General features: G+C 41.9%; 2 protein-coding genes across 2 annotated transcripts in view; one reads left to right on the top strand and one right to left on the bottom strand.

Moving 5' to 3' along the window:
- Positions 1–13,790, top strand: part of CORO1A (coronin 1A) — a 30,313-nt gene extending 16,523 nt beyond the window's left edge. Inside the window, exons 7-11 of the mRNA XM_070727567.1 lie at positions 1,258–1,362; positions 1,497–1,642; positions 3,999–4,056; positions 9,237–9,452; positions 10,656–13,790. Of these exons, the coding sequence (XP_070583668.1) occupies positions 1,258–1,362; positions 1,497–1,642; positions 3,999–4,056; positions 9,237–9,452; positions 10,656–10,760 (630 nt within the window). The 3' untranslated portion in view covers positions 10,761–13,790. The remainder of the gene's footprint in view (positions 1–1,257; positions 1,363–1,496; positions 1,643–3,998; positions 4,057–9,236; positions 9,453–10,655) is intronic.
- Positions 13,791–15,732: 1,942 nt separating this feature from the next.
- Positions 15,733–21,888, bottom strand: BOLA2B (bolA family member 2B). The gene is made up of 3 exons (XM_070727581.1): positions 21,427–21,888; positions 19,367–19,464; positions 15,733–16,029 (listed from the first exon to the last, which is right to left on the bottom strand). The coding sequence occupies exons 1-3, from the start codon at positions 21,499–21,501 to the stop codon at positions 15,927–15,929; spliced, it is 276 nt and encodes a 91-aa protein (XP_070583682.1). The 5' UTR covers positions 21,502–21,888; the 3' UTR covers positions 15,733–15,926.
- Between the last annotated feature and the right edge of the window lie 667 nt (positions 21,889–22,555).

The raw sequence follows: 22,555 nt of genomic DNA, 5'->3' as shown, positions 1-22,555 counted from the left end.
TTTGCCTATTTCAACATCATAATTTCCCCATTTTTGCATATTGTAATTCTTGTACAACAAATAATTTCTTAAAGAATATAAAGTAGCCCCAAAGACATTGCAAGAAGAAATTCATTCTGGGGTTGTAGGGATCTTGTGAATTTTGTATAGGACTTTCAATGCTTAACACGCTTCATTGACTGTCGAAGTCTTTAAAAAGCACGCTGTAAAACAGGTCAGTTAGGATGCCTTGTTATTGATGGAGGGGCTGGCTGAAATTCTGTCCAGAGAACTTGCTCAGAAGTCTGGATAATTGTTCTAATTCTTTTTTTTTTTGGGGGGGGGGGAGGTATCTTTAAGTCAGTCTTGAATCCTGGTGACAGCCTAGACAAGTCCCTTAGTTTCCTTGGCAAGATTTTCCAAAGTAGCTTGCCCTTCCTTCTTTCCTAGGGCTGAGAGTGAATGACTGGCCTAAGGTCAGCCTGCCGACTTCATGCCCAAGGCAGGACTAGAACTCATGATCTCTCAGTTTCTAGACTGGTGCCTTGAAACCACTACATCACACTGGCTCTTTCTGCTGTTCTTTAGATCACAGAAACCCCAAAGTATGTTTTGCAACAACTTTATGCTTTTTCTGCAAGTAGAAGTACTAACGAAGGAGAATATTTATAGCTCAGGGTTGCAATGAATCCTTGGTTTTCTCTCTGAGTTTCCTTGTTTTCTTGCAAACGTTTTGTTGGTTTCAAGTAGAACTATGGCTAAACTGTATGAGTCTGTGAGGAACAGGGAAGGAAATGGGGAAGGAGAGCAGTGTGGATGAGACGAGGCAACAGAGCCCGGATGTAGGAAGGAAGCAAGCAAACGTTTCAAAGAGATTTTGTCTTAATTAACTCAGTGTAACTCTGGCTAGGAATTTACTCTGAATTTTGAAGATTTTTATTCTAGATTAATACTACAAATGTCTTTCTAAAATCCTTCCTTCCTTCCTCTTCCTTCCTTCCTTTCTTCTTTCTTTTCTTCCTTCCTTCTTCTTCCTCCCTTCCTTCCTCTTCCTCCTTTATTTCTTTCTCTCTTTCTTTCTTCCTTCCTTCCTCTATCTTCCTCCCTCCCTCCCTTCTTTCTTTTCTTCCTTCCTCTTCCTTCCTTCCTTTCTTCTTTCCTTCTTTTATTCCTTCCTTCCTTCCTTTTTCTTTCTTTCTCTTTCTTTCTTTCTTTCTCTTTTTTCCTCTTTTCTTTTCTCCCTCCCTCTCTCCCTCTTTTTCTTTCTTTCCTCTCTAGAGAAATCCTGAGGAACCACTGACTCTTCAGGAACTAGACACAAGCAGTGGCGTGCTCTTGCCTTACTATGACCCAGACACCAACGTGGTTTACCTGACTGGCAAGGTGAGTCCTGGGCGCAGGGAAAAGATTTGGCAATGCCAGATCTAGAAGCAACCTTTTGCATGAGCTCAGAAGGGGTTCACTTGATAAGTCCTTTATTAAGGAGAAATTTTAAAAACTTCCACCTTCCACTACAGGGTGACAGCAGCATCCGGTACTTCGAGCTGACCGATGAAGCGCCCTACGTGCACTATTTATCCATGTTTACTTCCAAGGACTCGCAGCGAGGAGGGGGATGGATGCCCAAACGAGGGCTGGACGTCAGCAAGTGCGAGATTGCCAGGTAGAGAGCCCGTTTTTTTAATCTCTCCTGCTCCCTGCAAGAGGTTAGAAAGATAGAAGATTGACAGCAGAAAAAGACCTCATGGTCCATCTAGTCTGCCCTTATACTATTTCCTGTATTTTATCAGGATGGATTTGCCAACCACGTCTGCTGGAAGTTTGTCCCAATCATCCACTAATCTTTCAGTCAAATAATATTTTCTCACGTTGCTCCTGATCTTTCCCCCAACTAACCTCAGATTGTGCCCCCTTCTTCTTGTGTTCACTTTCCTATTAAAAACACTGAACCTTATTTAACCCTTTAACATATTTAAAGGTTTCGATCATGTCCCTCCTTTCCCTTCTGTCCTCCAGACTACAGTATACAGATTGAGTTCATTAAGTCTTTCCTGATAAGATTTATTTATTTATTTATTTATTTATTTATTCATTCATTCATTCATTCATTCATTCATTCATTCATTCATTCATTTATTTATTTATTTATTTATTTATTATTTAGATTTGTATGCCGCCCCTCTCCGTGAACTCGGGGCGGCTCACAACAAGGCATAAACAAATCGTACAAATCCAAATAGATTCAAATAAATTTAAATATTTAAAAAAGTTTAAAAAAGAACCCCAATATACTAACAAGCACACACACAAACATACCATACATAAATTGTACGTGCCCGGGGGAGATGTTTCAGTTCCCCCATGCCTGATGACAAAGGTGGGTTTTAAGAACTTTACGGAAGGCAGGGAGAGTAGGGGCAGTTTTAATCTCCGGGGGGAGTTGGTTCCAGAGAGTCGGGGCCGCCACAGAGAAGGCTCTTCCCCTGGGGCCCGCCAACCGACATTGTTTAGTTGACGGGACCCGGAGAAGGCCCACTCTGTGGGACCTAATCGGTCGCTGGGATTCGTGCGGCAGAAGGCGGTCTCGGAGGTATTCTGGTCCAATGCCATGAAGGGCTTTAAAGGTCATAACTAACACTTTGAATTGTGACCGGAAATTGATCGGCAACCAATGCAGACTGCGGAGTGATGGTGAAACATGGGCATACCTAGGTAAGCCCATGACTGCTCTCGCAGCTGCATTCTGCACGATCTGAAGTTTCCGAACACTTTTCAAAGGTAGCCCCATGTAGAGAGCGTTACAATAGTCGAATCTCGAGGTGATGAGGGCATGAGTGACTGTGAGCAATGAGTCCCGGTCCAGATAGGGCCGCAACTGGTGCACAACTGGTCTTTATGCTTAAGACCTTCCAGCATTCTTGTAGCCGTCTTTGGACACGTTCAATTTTATCAATATCTTTTTGTAGGTGAAGTCTCCAGAACTGAACACAGTATTCCAAATGTGGTCTCACCAGTACTCTATACAGCGAGATCATAATCTCCCTCTTCCTGCTTGTTATACTTCTAGCTATGCAACCAAGCATTCTACTTGCTTTCCCTACCACCTGACCTCACCCATTTTGAGACTGTCAGAAATCATTACCCCAAATCCTTCTCTTCTGAAGTTTTTGCTAACACAGAACTGCCAATACAATACTCAGATTGAGGATTCTTTTTCCCCAAGTGCATTATTTTATATTTGAAAACATTAAACTGCAGTTTCCATTGCTTTGACCACTTATCTAGTAAAGCTAAATCATTTGCCTCCAGGAATATCAACACTATTGCACACTTCAGAGTAATTGGCAAATAGGCAAACTTTCCCTACCAAACCTTCCCCTATGCCACTCACGAACATATTAAAAAGAATAGAACCCAGAACAGACCCTTGTGGCACACCACTTGTAACCAGTCTCTGCTCAGAATACTCACCATTAACAACAACCCTCTGATATCTACGCTTCAACCAGCTGCAAATCCACTGAACTATCCAGGGATTAAGTCTAATCTTCACTAAGATTCACAGGGATGTAACTGGTCCCCCCCCCCATTTATCCCCACCACAACATTGGTGTCAGGTGAAGATGACACATAGCAATGGTACAAAATCTCTGTGAGGTTCATCCATGAATAGACATTTTAGAAATAGAAATAGACACTTTTCCTATATTCTGTTGTAATTAGGGGTGGGCTACTGCCTGAACGGGGGGAACGCAGTGGGGTAGCGAAAATGGAGCTCTACCCCAGAGCACCCAATTTGCACTGAAAGATGTTGAAAGAAAGTGCAGGGCATCCTGTATAAGCCATGCCCACAGTGTGGTAGTAAAAATTTTGGTAGCCCTTCACTGGTTGTAAGCCATCACTCAGATTCCTTGAGCCAAGCAAAAACAATGCTTGGGTTTTTTTTTTAATCTTAGGTGAGACCCTTCTAAAGACCCTTTCCCACCTTCCTTGAATCTTTTTTTAAAAATTCCTTCTAGATTTTACAAACTACACGAGAGGAAATGTGAGCCCATTGCTATGACGGTTCCCCGGAAGGTAAGAGTGGCGAAACAACTGAAAAATAAGTTCATAGATGGAGAATAAATGGTGGTAGACACAGGTGACAAAATTAGATTTTGAGAAGGCAGCATTAGAATAACAGCATATACCTAGAATAAAGTATAAAAACTAATGATTTTAGAAGAGACAATGATACGGTAGTTTAAAGATGTACGGGAATATGTTAATAATATGATTATGTTAGAGCTTCGTTGCTGCAGTGGTTAGAGTGCAAGTACTTTTGCTAATCACCAGCTGCCAGCAATCTGGCAGATCAAATGACACCTGGCTCAAGGTTGACTCAGCCTCTCATCCTCCCAAGGTCGGTAAAATGAGGATCCAGATTGTTAGGGGCAATAGGCTGATTCTGTAAACCACTAAGAGAGGGCCGTAAAGCACTGTGAAGTGGCATATAAATCTAAATGCTATTGCTACTGCTATCAGTTTGTAAACTATAAGATGAATTAGGATTGTGATTACTCAGGAAAAAATTAAGAGGGAGAAAGGAGTAGAAAGGGAAGGGAAGAGTGATATATGTAGGATGGGGGAGAGAAGGAGTAAGAAGGCAGAGGGATGAGATGGAGACAGAGGGAGGGGAGTGTAAAGAAACTAAGAAAAACAAACTGGTAAATAACGGCATAAATAGGTGCAAAAATAGGATATTGATTCATGATTGATTGGATAAAAATGTATAATTATATATGTTATTGATATGTTTTAAGATATACTGCTCAAAAAAATAAAGGGAACACTCAAATAACACATCCTAGATCTGAATGAATGAAATATTCTCATTGAATATTTCATTTGCACAATTATTCCGAGTCTTCATAGAGGGGCGGCATACAAGTCTAATAAATTATTATTATTATTGTTGTTGTTGTTATTATTATTGTTATTATTATAATTATTATTATTATTCCATTTGCACAGCAGCATATGAAATTGACTGTCAATCAGTGTTTCTTCCTAAGTGGGCAGGGCAGTTTGATTTCACAGAAGTTTGATTTACTTGAAGTTACAGTATATTCTATTTTTTAAGTGTTCCCTTTATTTTTTTGAGCAATGAATATGTATTGCTGTATATACAGAAACTGTGGAGAAAATTTTTAAAAAAACTTTTACAAAAAAAATAAGTTCATAGCAGGGAAGGGAAGGGCTGAGACTGGTTCCTCTTTGAGTCTAAGGAACCATCTCTCTAGGAAGCTGCTTTGGACCCATTCACCCATTCATCTGCTCCAGTGCTGCCAAGGTTGTTTCTTGTGGATAATTCCTGGGGAAATTGTATACGGGCAGGAACCAACCTCCTCCTTTTCTCTTCTTTCCCTGTCCAGCAGCTTTCCAAGAGGATGAACTGATTGCTTTTTAATATTAGGCTGAGGGCCACAGGTTGGTCAGTGCTGCTCTGTAGCTCTCCAGAGGTCCAGGTAGAAGCTTTACCTGCATGCAAAGCCTGCGCTCTGCTAGAGAACAGTTTCCCCTTATTACAATGACTTGCTCTGCTTTTGCTTCTTCTTTACAATTAAATCTCCTGCTGGAGAGGAATAATTTTGCTGTCTCTGGATTGTTTTTTCTTTCTGGACAAAGTCAAGAGTTCAGGTAGCCCTCAACTTGCTTTGCGAAGGTCGTAAAATTAGGCATGGTCACACGATGACCGTCACACAACTTATGACCGAAATCGTGAGCTCAATTACAGTCATCCGTCATGAAGGTTGTAAAGCAGGTTGCTATGCAACCGTACCTTATTTTACAATATATTTTTTTTGGCAGAAATCATTAATGTGGCAGTCATTAATTGGTGGTGGTGGTTGTGAAGCCATTGTTTCTTGCAGAGCATTTTTTTGCAGAGAAATGCTGGTTTCCAGCAAAAACAAAAAAAATTGTAGCAGGATCCAATCTGGGTCGATCACTTAAAACCTTTTGCCCCACTGACCAATCCAGATTGGGTCCTGCAACATTATCCCGGGAAACATATATTCGCCTTCATTCTGAAAACACTGTAAATCACGGTTATGTGATCGCAGGCTATTGCAAACAGCTGTAAATGTGGACCAATTGCCAAATGGCCCAAATGTTGTCACATGACAGGGAGGGGAAGATATTAGAATTTGGACTGTATGTGGCTTTTTCAGGGTCTTGTAATTTTGAATGGTTGCTAAGTGACAGGTTGTAAGTCAAGGACTAGATGTATAGAATTACCTAGCCTCAACATAATTATGGAGGAAGGAAGGATTTCTTGGGGATCTAGGCAGACACAAGCTGGGCAACCTGATGAGGCAGCAGTAAAGCTGACATAATTCCTTCATTTACTTGGAAGAGTGCAATAGAACAGAACAGAGTAGAGTAGAGTAGAGTAGAGTAGAATAGAATAGAATAGAATAGAATTTTATTGGCCAAGTGTGATTGGATACACAAGGAATTTGTCTTGGTGCATATGCTCAGCGTACATAAGAGATACATTTGTCAAGAATCATGTGGTACAACACTTAATGAATTTATTAATTTTAAACTGTAATTAGATTGGTGGGCATTGGATTTGTTATTATGTACTGTTTTTATTATTGTTGTGAGCCGCCCCGAGTTTGCGGAGAGGGGCGGCATATAAATCCAATAAATCTAATCTAATCTAATCTAATCTAATGATTGTCATAGGGGTCAAATAAGCAATGAAGAAACAATCAATATTAATAAAAATCTTAGGATACTAATAAATCTTAGGATTTATTGACCAATTGTGATTGGACACACAAGGAATTTGTCCTTGGTGCATCAGCCCGCAGTGTACATGAAAGAAATAGAACGCTTCACATGTCATGCCAAGTCGTGGCTTTTTAATGAGGCTTGGTTGAGCAAATGAGAATGGCTGGGTACACATTAATATGAAACTAACATTGATGGAACAAGTCAGTTTACAAAACAGAACTTCTAGTCCATACAATGGGCTAAGCCAGGAGTAGGCAAAGTTGGCTCTCCTATGACATGTGGACTTCAACTCCCAGAATTCCTGAGCTAGCATGATTGCCTCAGGAATTCTGGGAGTTGAAGTCCACAAGTCATAGAAGAGCCAACTTTGCCTACCCCGGGCTAAGCTCAAACTCAAGAAAAATATAATCAATGGTATATGGCCGTGATGGTGAACCTATGGAGCTATATCTAAGGCCATGCAAGGCATTTATTTATTTACTCATTAGATTTGTATGCCGCCCTTCTCCAAGGACTTGAGGGGGCTAACAGCATATAATATAACAATACAGTACAACGGCAAATCTAGATAAATTTAGAATTTCAGTCTAAAAATCCAATATTTAACAGCAATCATACTAGTTCAATCATGCAACATATATCTCATTCCGTTGGCCAGGTTGCTGAGACCTAATTGCCCCAAGCCTGGTGAAATAGGTGAGTCTTAAGACTCTTACGGAAGGCAAGGAGGGTGGGGGCAGTGTGAATCTCTGGGGGGAGCTGATTCCAGAGGGACGTGGCCTATGTCAGCTCTACCATGCACATGCATGCTGCCCAGTTGATTTTCAATCTTCTGGAGGGCGGGGAACGAGTCCGTTTTTACCCTCCCCAGGCTTCAGGAAAGCCTCCAGGGCCTTTGGATGGCGAAAAGCAGGCATCCAAGCAAAAAAAAGGTTCGCTATCGCTGGTATATGGCTTTGTGTGAATCCAGCCATTGCAGTAAAAGGACCTTGGTTTATGAAGCCTATATCTTCTTGATTTAGGAATATTGTAGTCACAAGATGGATCACCATTCTGATTTCCCCCAATCTGATACCTTCCAAATATATTAAATTTTAGGTCCAATAACCTTCTAGGTAGCCTGTTTTAGTCATAGTTGGTAAAGAAGGCTTCTTGCTTCTGGGACAATATAGTGCTTGGGAGCCTCTGCTAGCATCTTATTCATGGATGGCTTCAAAACATTTAGCTAGGGGGTTCTCTACTTGGTTGCTGGGTGGGTGTGACCAGGGTGGGTGTGGCCTCACCCTCCTGCATTATGGGGGGGGCGCTTTTGCCCTCCCCAGGGTCTGCAGGCTTTTGTCGAGCCTCCGGGAGTGTGAGAAACGGCCTCCCGAGGCTCTGGTAGGCCCATTTTTTTGCCCTCCCCAAGCCTCCCTGTTCACTCTGCACTTATCTGGCATCCAAAACGGGCCATGTAGAGACTTCTGAGAGGGAAGGGGTGGGCGGGGTCAGCCAGGAGTGAGATTTGGCGGTTCTCTGAACTGTAGAATCTTAGCTAGATGTTTTCCCAAACCCCTGAGAACCCCCAGCAGCCCTCCCCTGTTCTAATCTGTCACTGGATCTTTTGGGTTGATCCAACTGTGTTTTCCTCCTGCTTTCAATGCAGTGGCATATATCTTTTAAAATAGCTTGTGGTTCTCTCACGTGTGTACGTACTCGTTCTAGAAAGGTGGTAAATTCACCAAATCAATGAGAGAGCTTATCTGTTCCAAAATTATCAGTCTTGGTTCAACACGTGTAACTTTTTATTACGGAATAAAAGTTGCAGAGCCACCTTCCCAATTTCTTGAGATAGCTGTAGCCATTTGGTCACTGAACAAGCAACTTCCCTTTCTATTATCTTCACAATCTTTTGGGCAATTGTTTCATTAGCCGTATGGCTGCATTTGGCTCCTGGTGGCTTATACAGGTGGTTCTCAACTTAAAACAGTTTGTTTGGTGATTGTTCAAAGTTATAACAGAACTGAAAAAAGTGATTTTTCACACAGGATAGTTGCAGCAACCTTTCCCCCCTCCCTCCGGGTCATGTGATCAAAATTCAGAAGCTTTGCAATTGATTCATACTTATGACGGTTGCAGTGTCCCGGGATCATGTGACCACTATGCAAAGTCAATGGGGAAGCCAGCTTCACTTAAAAAATGCGTTACTAATGTAACAACTTCAGCAATCCACTTAACAACCGTGACAAGAAAGGTTGTAAAATGGGGAGGGGGGGTGGGAAGACTCACTTAACAACTGTTCTGCTTAGCAATGGAAATTTGGAGCTCAACTGTGTGTCATAAGTCGAGGACTACCTGGACAAAAGCTTGCCCTGAATAGAACGCTAATATTCGGGATGTGTGGCGAGAGGCTGAACTTCTGCTTTTTAAATCTCGATGGAAGAGGTTCTTCCTCACTATAGTGCTGAACCTGTGTTTTTGTATGGTTTCTGCAGTCAGACCTGTTCCAAGAGGACCTGTATCCTGACACAGCCGGCCCTGATCCTGCCTTGACCTCAGAGGAGTGGCTAGCAGGCAAGAACGCAAACCCCATCCTCATTTCCCTCAGGGATGGCTACACTCCCCAGAAGACTCGAGAGTTCAAAGTCAATCAGACACTCCTGCAAGGGCCCAAGAGACGTCAACTTCCATACGAAAGGACACAGCAAGAGGTAAGGAAGAGAAAACCCAAAGACCAAGATTGCTGTATTTTTTCGGAGTACAGTGGTACCTCTGCTTACGAACTTAATTCGTTCCGTGGCCAGGTTCTTAAGTAGAAAAGTTTGTAAGAAGCATTTTTCCCCATAGGAATCAATGTAAAAGCAAATTATGCGTGCGATTGGGGAAACCACAGGGAGAGTGGAGGCCCTGTTTCCTCCCAGGAGATTCCTAGACAGGCTCCACGGAGGCTTCTCCCCGCCTTTTCCGTCCCTGTTTCCTCCCAGGAGATTCCTAGAGAGGCCCCATGGAGGCTTCTCCCTGCCTTTCCCGGTTACAGTTTCGGAGGCTCGGGTTTGTAAGTGGAAAATGGTTCTTGAGAAGAGGCAAAAAAATCTTGAACACCTGGTTCTTATCTAGAAGAGTTTGTAAGTAGAGGCGTTTGTAGGTGGAGGTACCACTGTATAAGACACACATCAGTTTTGGGGGAGGAAAATACGGGGGGGGGATCTGCCTACCCGTTTTCATATGACTAGCATCCTTAGTCTGGTCAGCTTCAGCTTTCATCCCCTGGTTAGGGCTGGAAAAAAAACTTATTTGGAGCAAGTAGCAGTGAAAAAAAACCTGCAAAGATTTAGGGCTGAAAAATATTCTTCGCAGAGAGTAACAACGTAAAAGCCAGCAAGCTGGTAGGAGCTGGGAAGATTGTTAGCCTCTCATTAGGGCTGGGGGGGAAAAAGCTTTGACAAGTTATATTCAAATACGCACTCAAATTTTCAGCCGCTTTTAATAAGGAAAAAGATGTGTCTTATACTCTGAAAAATATGATAGGTCTTCTGGGCTATTTGGTCTAGGATTGGCCTTGACAAGCCATTGACCTTCATGGTGGTCACCTTCCCTTGGAAGACCATCTATACACGTTTGTGGATGGAGGAGAGGATGCGTCTTTAACCCTGAGAGAGGTTATCTGCCTTTTGTGGTAGGGGCAGGTATATCTGAAGACTTGACATACCTGGAACAGCCCAGCTTTTTAGCCTTTGCCCCTTAAAGTCTTATAAATGGGAAAATGTGGCCCAATGTTAATCTGACATTAATGTTAATGGCGAGTCAAAATTGTAAATTAAGGGAGCGATAGCAATGTACTTTTTCTAAATAAAATCTGCTCTTCAATCTATTAGTAATCATAATAAAAGTTAATTACACAATGTGTCCTTCAGGGTCCAACTTTAGAACAGTTCTCAGAGGACCTGAAACGACTGCAAATCTCTGTGTCGGAACAGGAGCGACGCATCTTGGAGTTGGAAAGGATTGTGAAGGAATAGTTTCTCCCTCTCTTTCCAGTCTGGTACTTCATGAGTCACAATCAGAGGTGGTATTAAGCCGGTTCAGACCGGTTCAGGCGAACCACTAGCGGAAATTTTAACCGGTTTGCTGAACTGGCAAATATAACCTCTGGCTGGCCCCGCCCCGCCTGCTTGCTGCTCATCCCGCTTGCCTGCTCCTCACCCTGCCCGCACGCCACTTGCCCCGCCCGCTCGCCCTGCCCAGTCACTCCTCACTGTGTGTGGTCCTTGCTTGTGCATATGCGCACTCTCTGTTCTAAGTTGCCTGCCTAAGCTGCCTTCCCAGGCAGTGGTGCCTGCTATGCCCCAACTGAGTGGCCCTGATCTGCCTCCTCCTGCCTACAGGTAAGCCTGCGAGTCGCGCTAGCCGCCTCCCCCCACTGTCCGTGGAGCATACCACGCCACCTCCCATTCCTGGGCTCCCCATGGAGCCACCGCCTGCTCACCGCTTGCCTTGTCTCCTTGCCCTGGAGCCTCTGCCCGCTCACCTCAGCTGGGTAGGATGCCATTCCTCAGCTCTGGCCTTGTCTCGGGATTCTGCCTACATGTCCCCCACCTCGCTCACCTTCCATTCTGAAGGACCGCCTCCAGAAGCCTCCAGCCACTGGTAGTTTTTGGCTGCCTTCTGAACAGCTCTACTGCAATGCTGTTCCTCCAGCACAGCAGGCCGTTCTCCTGGCCGGATCTGGCTGTGAGCAGCACTGGCATGCAATGGGATGTATGTGTGCAGCTGGCACAAAGAACAGGGTGGCAATGGGACTTCACTTCAGGACTGTTTTTCAGCCTCTAGTTTTTGCTGCAAGAAGGTTCCGGCCGGCAAAGAGCTGGCCGCTTCTTGCGCTGAAGACTACAGGCTGAAAAAGAAGGCTGAAGTCCTGTGACCGTCGATGCCCTGTTCTTCGTGCCAGCCACGCATGCACACACCACTGCCTGCCAGTGCTGCTTGCGGCCAGTCCCGGCAGGGAACAGCCTGCTGCGCCGGAAGGACAGCACCGCAATGGGGCTGCTCAGAAGTCAGCCACCACAGTCTGTTAAGGTACTTTGTTGCAGGGGGAGGGGGTACCATAAAGAGGTAGGCCACAGTAGCTGCCTTTTGTGCAGCTCCACTGTGAAGGAAGGCAGAAAAGTTCGGCCAAGTCTTCTCCTCCTTCTCGGGCATACATGCAGAGTGGGCACATATCTCACAGTGCCGGGATCTACTGGGAGTCCTTCCGGCCTCATGAGATGGGCGCCTCTTGTGTGCATGAGATGAAGAAGGTGGAGAGAAGTCACCAGGTTGAATGCTGTGGCAGAAGCAGCCAGGTTGAACGCTAGAAGAGTTGACTGAACTTTTCTGCCAGTTCTGTGGGCGTAGCTCAGTGGGCATGGCTTAGTGGGTGTCATGTGACTGGGTAGGCGTGGCCAATTTGATGCCACTCACAGCAAGGGGCCACCCCATGACCCCCAGCAAGCCATGCCCACAGAACCAGCAGCAAAAAAAAAAAGAATACCACCACTGGTCACAATGGAATTTGTTTCACTGGCCTTTTAAAGCCCCTTTGATTTTTTTTTTAATGGGTGGATCCTCAGGGCCTTATTAAGATTCATCCACCCTAAGCTCAGGGCAGAAACTCGGTTTGTCTATTCCAGACAGAGCCCCTTTTCTGAGTTAAAAGATTTCACCTGAAAAGATACGAAATATATTTCTTCGTTTAGCCTTGGTGATGACATTCAGGATGTCAGCTCATCTATTTACAACCTGCAGGCTTGTATCACCCGGGCCTTTAATTCTGGATCTTTGCTTTCTGGTTCCTGCTCTGCTTTTCCCCTTAGAAAATAAATTGCCTTCCTCTGGATTTTTTTTTTAAAATGCTGCATATCCTCTCACCTAAGATTTTGCTTCTGAGGGTATGGCTGGGACTCGGAGTGGTTGTCTTGTTTTAATAGGGCTACAATATTTAACTGATTAAGCATTTGGATTGGCAGGTATGCATTTTAATTAGTCGGTCAGTAACTAAACTGTGAAAAATGGTCATGTTGACTCCCGCAAAGAATTTTAACACAATTCTAATCCAGCATTTTGTTGATGCCAAAGAGAAAGGAGAGAAACAGTTCTCCCCTCAGAGATAAGCTCCCTATGCCTAACAGAACTATTAAAATCCTGACTCATTTGCATCACTTTATCTTCTGTGGAACATTTTACCCATCTTCAGATACCTGTTTTTCACCCACCCATGTATTCTCCCAATGATCTGTAGCCAATCCTTTAAATATAATAGAATTACTAATTAACCCACAATCCTATTAATCTAGATGAGGGGTTTCCAACCTTGGCAACTTTAAGCCTGGTGGACTTCAATTCCCAGAATTCCCCAGCCAGCTTAGCTGGCTGGGGAATTCTGGGAGTTGAAGTCCTCCAGGCTTAAAGTTGCCAAAGTTGAAGACCTGTGATCTAGATCACCCTTCCCTTGATTAAGTATGGGGGGCAATTTGAATAGTTGATCAATGGTCAGTAGTGGCATTTTTTCTCTATAAAATGAAATTAGAGTAAGGAGCATTCTATCTCCCACAAGACTTTTTAACGTTGAGAGAAGCCTGGAAGGGCCTTTTCCAGGTAATCATGTTTTATTAAAAGACATAAAGCTTTGGCGAGCTGCGGCTCACTTCGTAAGATATATAGAGTGCTGGACCGATTTAATTTGGAGGGAGATAAGAGGAAGAAGGGAAGAAAAATCAAGTGGGTTGTGCAGATACAGGTGAAAGAGAGAGGCTAACAAAGCACTCTATCAGTTAACAATTCTAATGTATTAAAAATCTATTGCTGAGACCAGAGATTGCCTGAATGCTTTAGAATTTCTCATTAAATAGCGCTGATAAAAATCCTGGTGTGTTTTTTAAAAAAAAAATATTTTGAGCTCTCTCATGGTGTCCTGACAGTCCTTGGTATTACTTTCTTTGTTCTTATTTTGAATTCTGATGTTAATCCCTATTAAGCTTATGCCTGTTAATAAAATTTATTGGTTGGAAAAACTGTTACCCGACTCTTGTTTTTTGCTACCACAGACTAACCTAGTTCTCTCCCTACAAAGGGCATTTTAAGAAACAGAAAGGAGTGACAGATAGTTCTCAACAAGAACTGGTTATGTTGGGGTGGCGGTGGGGGTTTGGATCAAAATAAATGATACATTTTTTGTTGCATCATTTGATATCCACTGGCAGCCAACATTCTGATCAGCAAACAAATAAAGCGAAAAATACAGATAGTCCTCACATATCAATCCTCTTTAGGATAGCAAGACACTCCGCCACTAAGTGAAATGTTACTGCCTTCTCACTAGAAAATCAATTTCAACACCTTCAGTTTTTATTTCCCTTCTACGTTTAACAACCTACCCTTCTGAAATGCCTGCTGTATTGCATGTATTGAAAATAATGCAACTACATTGGGAGCCCAGTGGACACATTATACTCTCTTGAGGTCTCTTCCTCTCCAATCTCTCTTGCTCTGCCAGGGTTAGGGATGGGTGGGGAAAGCAAGCAATTTCTCTAGGCAATCTCCCCTTTCCCTGAACTTTCCACTCCCAATCTCTCCAAACTTTCACCCCCAGCAGAGAAAATTGGGGAAGGATTTCAAGAAAACAAACCGTTTAAATATGTTAAAGGGTTAAATAAGGTTCAGGAGGGAAGTGTTTTTAATAGGAAAGTGAACACAAGAACAAGGGGACACAATCTGAAGTTAGTTGGGGGAAAGATCAAAAGCAACGTGAGAAAATATTATTTCACTGAAAGAGTAGTAGATCCTTGGAACAAACTTCCAGCAGACGTGGTTGGTAAATCCACAGTAACTGAATTTAAACATGCCTGGGATAAACATATATCCATTGTAAGATAAAATACAGGAAATAGTATAAGGGCAGACTAGATGGACCATGAGGTCTTTTTCTGCTGTCAGTCTTCTATGTTTCTATGTTCTTCTTCACATTGGGAATACACTGACTGCATCACCAACGGGAAAATGTTAGGCAAAGGAGAGATTTGTACAATTGAATTATTTTTGACACGTGGAACAACAAACGGCTTTGCTTTCTTGCAATCCCTTTATGTAATTAATTTGCTCTGCAATTGGGGATGACGGTGGAGAAATAAGGTAGGCACAGGACAATCCTGAAGAGGCCTTCAGGATTGTATTTGAGCGTGGAGGAATGGGGGGGGCAGGGTTAACATGGCCACCTTGACATCACTCATGCTAGGAAGGCCTGGGGGGGGCGAGCGCTTTGCCAGCAAAAATGGGCTCCCAATCGAGCTCTGTTTTCAGCTGGGATGACCTCCTTCAACCCTCTGCCGGCGAAAATGGAGCTTGGTAGGGCCCTTGCAAGCTCTGTTTTTTGCTGTGGGCAAAAAGGCACAGCGGGCCGATCCTTCACTGTTTCCAGGGTGATGGCCTGCTGGCCTGGAGTTTGTTCACTGTTTCCAGATCTGGCCTGCTGGCCTGGAGTTTGATACCCCAGCATAGGACAGAGCCTATTGACTGCAATGTTGTTCATATGACTGAAGGACATCGGGAAAGTTGTAGATGGTGTGTAAAGTTAGTTTTTTCAACACCATTGTAACTTTGAATAATCACTGAATGACTGAGAACTACCTGTACTTTAATGAAAGAATTACCAGAATAGAAACTACACACCTATCAAAACAGGCAGGGAAGCTACTGCAAATAAATAGCAAGCCTCACTCTCCTTGATGAGGTTATCTGGTTGACTAATAAAATGCCTGCAAGTGAACAACCAAATTCAGAGGATTCAAAAACTCCAAAAATGTTCATTTTCAGGATTTAAACACTGAAAACAAAGAACCCTGCTTTAGTAGGACAAGGCTACCTTTCCCCCACCCAATGCAAATCTCCAGTATTAAAATGGGTCTCCAAGAAAATTTTGTGTGGGAATAAACAGATGACACCAATGGTTATCTCACAACCTTTCTCCAGTTTTATTTTCTGCTTCATGCTTTTTCAAACTGTCATAATGTCTCTCCTTCCTCCTCCCCCCCTCCCCCAAAAAAGCAATTCCTGCTTTGCTAAGTTCAGTTCACAGCTGCTTCTCTTTACCATCTTGGAGTTTTTGGTCTCTGTAATATTTGCTGCTTTTGTCACTGAAGAAGAAGCTTGTCTCACTTAGCTTCTTGTTCCTTTGCCCATTGTTCAGGAGTCAGTGTTCTCTGCTCGAATGCATGAATAACCTTCAGCTCTTCAGATAAGAGTTCATTGACCAGTCTTAAGGCAAAGACAAAGAAGAGAAAGAGTAAAATCAGGAAACGGCAAATAGAAATCAGGAGACAGCAAATGCATTCCACCCTTATAATATCATTAGACATGAATCGTTAATTGTTTCAAGAATACCAATTAGCTTGGTTCAAACAAGATGCCAAGCCAAATGGCAAAGCTCACTTTTGGCTTAAGATGTTGGGTTATCCCAGCCTTACCTTCTGCCTGCATGGGAGAAGCCCCTTGGCCAATAATGCATTTCTCATGCAAGCTTTTTTTTTTCAAATTGAAATTCAACCTCTAATATGCATAATAAAAAAAGATGGGATGTTTAAAAATTAACTTTGCATATTTGGCTAAGCCGTTGTTTGATTAATCATCATGATTCAATGAATTCATATGCCCCTCTCTCCCTTCAAAATAACTCCATTATGATTTTGCAAGTACCAGATTTTTTGGACTAAAGGATGCACCGGTGTGTAAGGTACACCAAGATTTTGAACAGGTAAGCAAGAAAAAAAGGTTTTTGCCTTCCCTGGCCCCCAAGACCACTCTGCAGAGCTTCCAAACCCCCTGTGCACCTTGAACAGGGGCATTTTGCCCTCTCCCAGCCCCCAGGAGCACTCTGCAGACCTCCCAAAACCTCTGGGCATGTTTTTGTGAAAAATGGAGCATTTTTTGAATTTTTTGTAAGACCGAGGACAGTTTTTCCCTACCCCAACCACTAGGAACACTGCAGTCCACCTGTGCAACCCGTTTTCATGTGGGGCGGGGATTCAGGAGGCCAACAGTAGCTGTATTCTGTGTATAAGACACATCAACATTTCCACTCTCTCTTACGTGTGTGTGTGCATCTTATACTCCATAAAATACAGTAGTTCTTGACCATTTGTTTAGCAACCATGTGAAGTAACAATGGCACTGGAAAGTGATATACAACTGTCCTTGCAGCATCCCCACAATTACAAGATCAAAATTTTAGTGCTTGACAACTAGCATGTATTTATGATGGTTGCAGCATCTTGGGTTCATATTACCAACATTTATGATCTTTCCAAATAACTTCCAACAAGCAAAGTCAATGGGAGACGCTGGATTCAATTATTAACAAGCATGTTATTCACTTAAAATTTGCAGTACTTTAACTGTAGCAAAAAAAAAGGTCAGAAATTGGGTGCAACTCAGTAACCAGCCTGATTAAGCAATGGAAATTCTGGCCCCAATTATGTTTGTAACTTGAGAACTAACTGAGAACTCCATTTATAAGAATTAAACTGTTCATAAATTTAAAAGCAATGCTAACAGCCTCCGAAGCTTAAAAAGAAGAAAGAATAGAAGTGCCTCCTCCCCTCAGGAGGAGCTCAGCTGATGGCTTGGCAAGTTCACCTGGAGTTCCTTTTACAGAAAACTCTACAAAATTACCAAATGTGCCCACTAGAGAGAAGAACCAAACAGGAATTCTCAGTTACCAAGACTGAAGCTGCGTGTCAGGCGCAAAAACCAGGGCCACTCATAAGACTGCAGCATAGGAGATTTATTAAAGCCTCTACGCAAGAATCTGGTCAACTGAAGTTCAGCACTAAGTTGGTGCCAGATAAAAGTCGAAGGGATTCCAGAGGGGATGGACTTAGAGCGCTTGTAGGAAAGCAAGGACTCTAAACTGGTGATGTCTTAACTCTGGGGACAACTGCAACAGCCAAAGGTGAGAGGTCCATTTTCAATCACATTGTAACTTTGAATGGTAGCTAAACACTCCTATTGTTAAGCAGGGACTACTTGTAGTTTCAAATATATAATTTACTTTTTTTTGACACAACCATATCATTATATGTACAGTATTTCTTTGGATGTTCAACTATTTTTCCTTACATTGTTAATGTAAGGATATAATGCAGATAGATTGTTCATCTGTTATTAAAATATTTGGAAGGATATAATGCAGATAGATTGTTCATTTGTTATTAAAATATTTGGAAGGATCCACATAAAAAAGAATGTCATAGAGAAGTTGTGAAGTAGCCTGAATACAATTTTGAGGTACTAAAATGCAATGTTGATATCTCATAATCATGTGAGATTTAGATAGCATTTAAAATCAGCATAGCATACGCTATGCTGGCAGCCTTTCTATGACCCATGCTTGGGAGGAAAAAAAATCACAATGCTTAAATGCCCACTTTACTTTTAATGGTGATTTAATTTATCCTTTGTGTTCAATACATTCCTATTTTTAAACTGGATCTAAACACCTAAATCAGGATAATGAAAGTATTTAATAAATAAACTCCAGAAGAAAGAGTATACAATATGTATGAATGCATTTACTTTTCTGGACAATTTAAATCAATTATTACCTCATAGAACCACCGCTGTTGTAGGATCAAATGGAGGACGTGAACATTATCTACCTGTTCTGAATATTTCAGGGGAAGGGTGGGCTTAAAAATTAAGGGTAGATTAAACTAAAAGGAAGGTGACTGAGGAAGCAGGAACGCATGGAAAAGTAATGTAAAAGAACGCCTGGTTTTTGTAATCCTCATTTCCTAACATTCTAAAGTTTTGGACCACAACTGCAATATAAGGATATCCGTAAGAGATATCTAAAGGCTTTGGGAATGGACATTAACAGATGGGAAACCTTGATTTCTGATTGTTCATCTTAGAGACTAAAGGTGCAGAATGACGTTCTCCATTTCAAAGAGACACTTCAGCAGGCTGAGATAAAGAGGCAGTTCCAGAACCAGTAAAATCCAAGGGCCTGGCAGGGGTTCGAATGTATCTGCCTTCAGTGTGGAAGGGATTGCCACTTGGATTGGTTTTTATCCACACTAGATGCTGTTTTAGGAACTCTTTCCAGAGCATGACACCATAATCCAGTGATGGCAAACCTTTTTTTCCTCGGGTGCCGAAAGGGTGTGGGCGCATGTTACCATGCATGCACGAGTGTCCATATCCATAATTCAATGCCTGCGAAGGGCAAAAACAGCTTTCCCTCGCCCTTCTAGAGGCCCTCTGGAGGCCGGAAATGACCTGTTTTCCAACTTCTGGTGGGCCCAGGAGGCTCGTGTTTCACCCTCCCCAGGCTCCGAAGGCTTCCCTGAGCCTCTGTATGAGCCAAAAATCAGCTGGCTGGCACACATATGCACATTGGAGCTGAGCCAGGGAAATGGCTCATGTGCCAGCACCCGTGCCATAGGTTCGCCATCACTGACATAGTCTTTCGAGACTGAAGGATGCCAATGAATGCAAAGTTTTGGAATACTGTTAGGATAATTCCAACCATTAAGAAAATAAAAGACTGTTCAGTCTGTTTCCCACTGGCTTAACTAGCTCTTCCTACACTTACCGGTGTCGTTGTAACAGTGCTTTTCCTCGGAAACATGGAGAAACTACCAAAACTTTGAAGCTTGTAGCACAGCGCCCAGGAGTAGTATCTTCTACCTCCTTATAGTGTGTAAAATAAAGAAATTATATGTATAAGTATGTATATTATATTATTTAGAACATAACAATACATTTAATAACCTGCATACATTTTATTTACATACAAACAGATAATGGAGAAGTAAACTTTGAAAGGAGATGTTAAAAAGCGTATGAAAAGCCAGTTTATTGTTAGGAAATTAGGGAATAAAAATGGAAGGCATCTCAGAAAAGAGTGCATTGGTTTAACAGAATATTATTAGAAAATTAAATGTGCAGCAAATAAACTTAATAAAAAAAGGAAAACAGTCTCAAATTTGGGTTAAAAATATCCATAACATAATCCCAGATATGCCTATTTAAAAACAATCTATCACTGAATTTAATGAAGCTTATTGAATACTTAAATGTGTAAGGATCAAATCCCACTGAATTTAGTAAGTTATTTCTGTATCAACATGCTTAGAACAGGTCTGCAAATAGACTCCTGCCATTTTGGTCTGCCTAACTTTATAGGCTGCTCAGCATCTAATATATCTCTTTCTTTTACTTGAATTGTGTTTAAAGTAGGACATTATTCCCATCACTCTGGGAAGGCATTTTTAAATTAATTGGTATGACAGCAGCCTATTAGAACAGCAAACACATTCATACCCCAGCAAAGCACAAGATTTAGAGTGTAAACATAATCATGTAAAACCAATACAGAGGATTTAAAAAGTCATTTAGTTCTGAAAAAGTAGGGAAATTTTAAAGCCATCTTTCCTCAACCCAAAGGTGCTTTTTCAGGAAGCAACTGGACTTTTTTTTTCTATGAAGACATTTCGCTTCTCATCTAAGAAGTTTCTTCAGCTCTGACAGGATAGTGGGGAATAGAAGGATTTATATTCCTTGCATTTATAAATTCTTCCATTCTCCACCATCTTGTCGGAGCTGATGAAGCTTCTTTTCTTTAAAGAAAAAACAAGAAAGTCCAGTTGCCTCCTGAAAAAGCACCTTTGGGACAATCATGGCTTGGATGACTGAGAATCTCTACAGACTTTCCCCTCAACCTAGTGTGCTCTAGCTCTCTGGAGATAATAGAAAGCATATTCTGAAAACACCATGTCATGAAAACTGGTTTGTGCTGTAAGAGAAGTAGAAGTATCCTGTAGCATCTCTTAAAAACTTATCTATAGAGCAACCCATTCATTTCTTGTAGCTACAGTTGTATATGGGAAGTATACACATCCCTCGCTTAAGGTTTTCACCTGTGTAAGAACAATAATTAGTAAGCCAAATAACCCATACTTCCTCAGTAGAAAAGCTAAGCAAGATTTCTTCCTTTAATCTTTTGTTAGCCTTCCCATTTATTCTACAGATGGAAATTACAAATGTTACCCTGCTTAATATTATTGATTTTTTAATAAAGTTTTAAAATTGGTTTTTATATAAAACTTTCACACAACACATAACAATGTGCTCAATGTTCAAAGTGTCCAACATCAAACATTATTCATACCCCTCCACCAAGATGGGAGCATATTTTCTATATACCATTCTAACTTAAGAGCAAACTGAGAGGTTTTTCAAAGTGGAGGGCAAAATTCATTATTATTGGAAATGTACTGTGATAATATTATTATTTTATTTTCTGGGGGGGGGGGAGAGAGTATCCTGTAGCCTTTCAGTGGAATATTTTTTTTTTTTACAAAAGAAATATTAGCATTTTTCAATAGGTTTTTAAGCGGCACGAAACATTTTAAAAACACAATGGCACACTATGAATAACTCAGACGAAAACTAAGCTGGAAAATGACTAAGGCATATTCAGTACTAGAAACAGCAACATAAAACAGCACTGCAAAAGAACAAGGAAGGGTCGCTCCATGTTTAAGAGGGGGTTTTAAATGAAGTTTTTAGAGCAGGAAAGGTGCCGACTTAAACCGAACCCTTCGGACTACCAGCTTTCGGGCCGTGAAGAAGGAAGCTGCCCAATTTTACCACATGTTCGGCCTCAAGTCCCTCAAGCAGCCTCTCGCGCAGGACCTCCGCGCTGAGAACTCTGGACGGCTCCATGACTCCCCGCAAAGCTTCCCCGAATGAAAGAGAAGTCAGTCACTTTCATTTCCGCCCATGGGTGATGTCACATCCTCCCCATTACTGTCTGTAGCTTATACAGCCAATCAACTTGTAATACGTCACACCGATGATTTGATCCATAGAGCAACCAAAGTAAGAGTGATATATAGCAGCCAGGCAGTCCTAAAAGTTATCCTAAAAATTTTCTTCGAGAGTGTTTGGTGCTCTCTAAGCTTGTTTGTTTTCCTGAAGACGTTTCATTACCCAAACTAGGTAACATCATCAATGATAGTAAGGAGTGGGGTGTTCCTTTCAATTTATATTATAATCTAGTGGCTTGTCTGTCAGGGCAGTCTTAAGAGATTCTTTGGTTGTCAAAACGACTGATGGTATCTTCTACGCCTTTTCTGTGTTGGCTTCAACAAGAAAAGAACCAACCAAATTTGAAAGACTTCCTATGCTCAGCACCAACAGGTCTGCCAAATCCATTAAAAATGGTGAAAATCATGACAAACAAATGACTTGACATAAATTGTCAATAAACTGAATCCAGGCAGCATTGGTAAAGTCATAGAAGGCATGTCAATCAATCTACCTTCTTCATGATGTCTATGTTCGCAAAGTCAAAATGCTTAAGAAACCTGAGTTTGAATTGGGCAAATTGATGGAACTGCATGGTAAAGGTGGAAAATGCTGGAAAACCATCTACTGGTGTCAAAGTAGAATGAGCTGATGGATATCAGTCCCCTGTTCAAGAATCTGTTGAAAATCAGACAGAAAATAAAAGACTTACTATATTAAAAAAAGATTCTTTGGTTGGGCTGTTTATTTGTGGCTTCTTTGGCAGTATTCTTGATGAGTTGCTGTTTGGTCTTGTGAGATAAGTTTGCCTATTATGTAATAACTCACAATACAGGAACAGGTCTGGTTCACAATTCAAAGGTCCCCAAATCTCTTCCTAAGATGGATTGAGCACAAGGAGAGCCAAAGCACATTTTACAATCCATACATTTTATACTTTCTACTCAATATATGCCATACCTAATAATAC

The sequence above is a fragment of the Erythrolamprus reginae genome, chromosome Z (genome assembly GCF_031021105.1).
Source record: "Erythrolamprus reginae isolate rEryReg1 chromosome Z, rEryReg1.hap1, whole genome shotgun sequence".
Classification (NCBI taxonomy): domain Eukaryota; kingdom Metazoa; phylum Chordata; class Lepidosauria; order Squamata; family Dipsadidae; genus Erythrolamprus; species Erythrolamprus reginae.
Note: the sequence above shows the minus strand (reverse complement) of the source record. Positions and strands in the feature narration are given on the sequence as shown.

Coding starts and splice junctions, on each gene's coding strand:
- BOLA2B (XM_070727581.1), bottom strand. CDS start 21,501: ATGGAGCCGTCCAGAGTTCTCAGCGCGGAGGTCCTGCGCGAGAGGCTG. Junction 19,465..21,426: donor GACTTGAGGCCGAACATGTG/GTAAAATTGGGC, acceptor ACACACTATAAG/GAGGTAGAAGATACTACTCC. Junction 16,030..19,366: donor GCACTGTTACAACGACACCG/GTAAGTGTAGGA, acceptor CTTTGCCTTAAG/ACTGGTCAATGAACTCTTAT.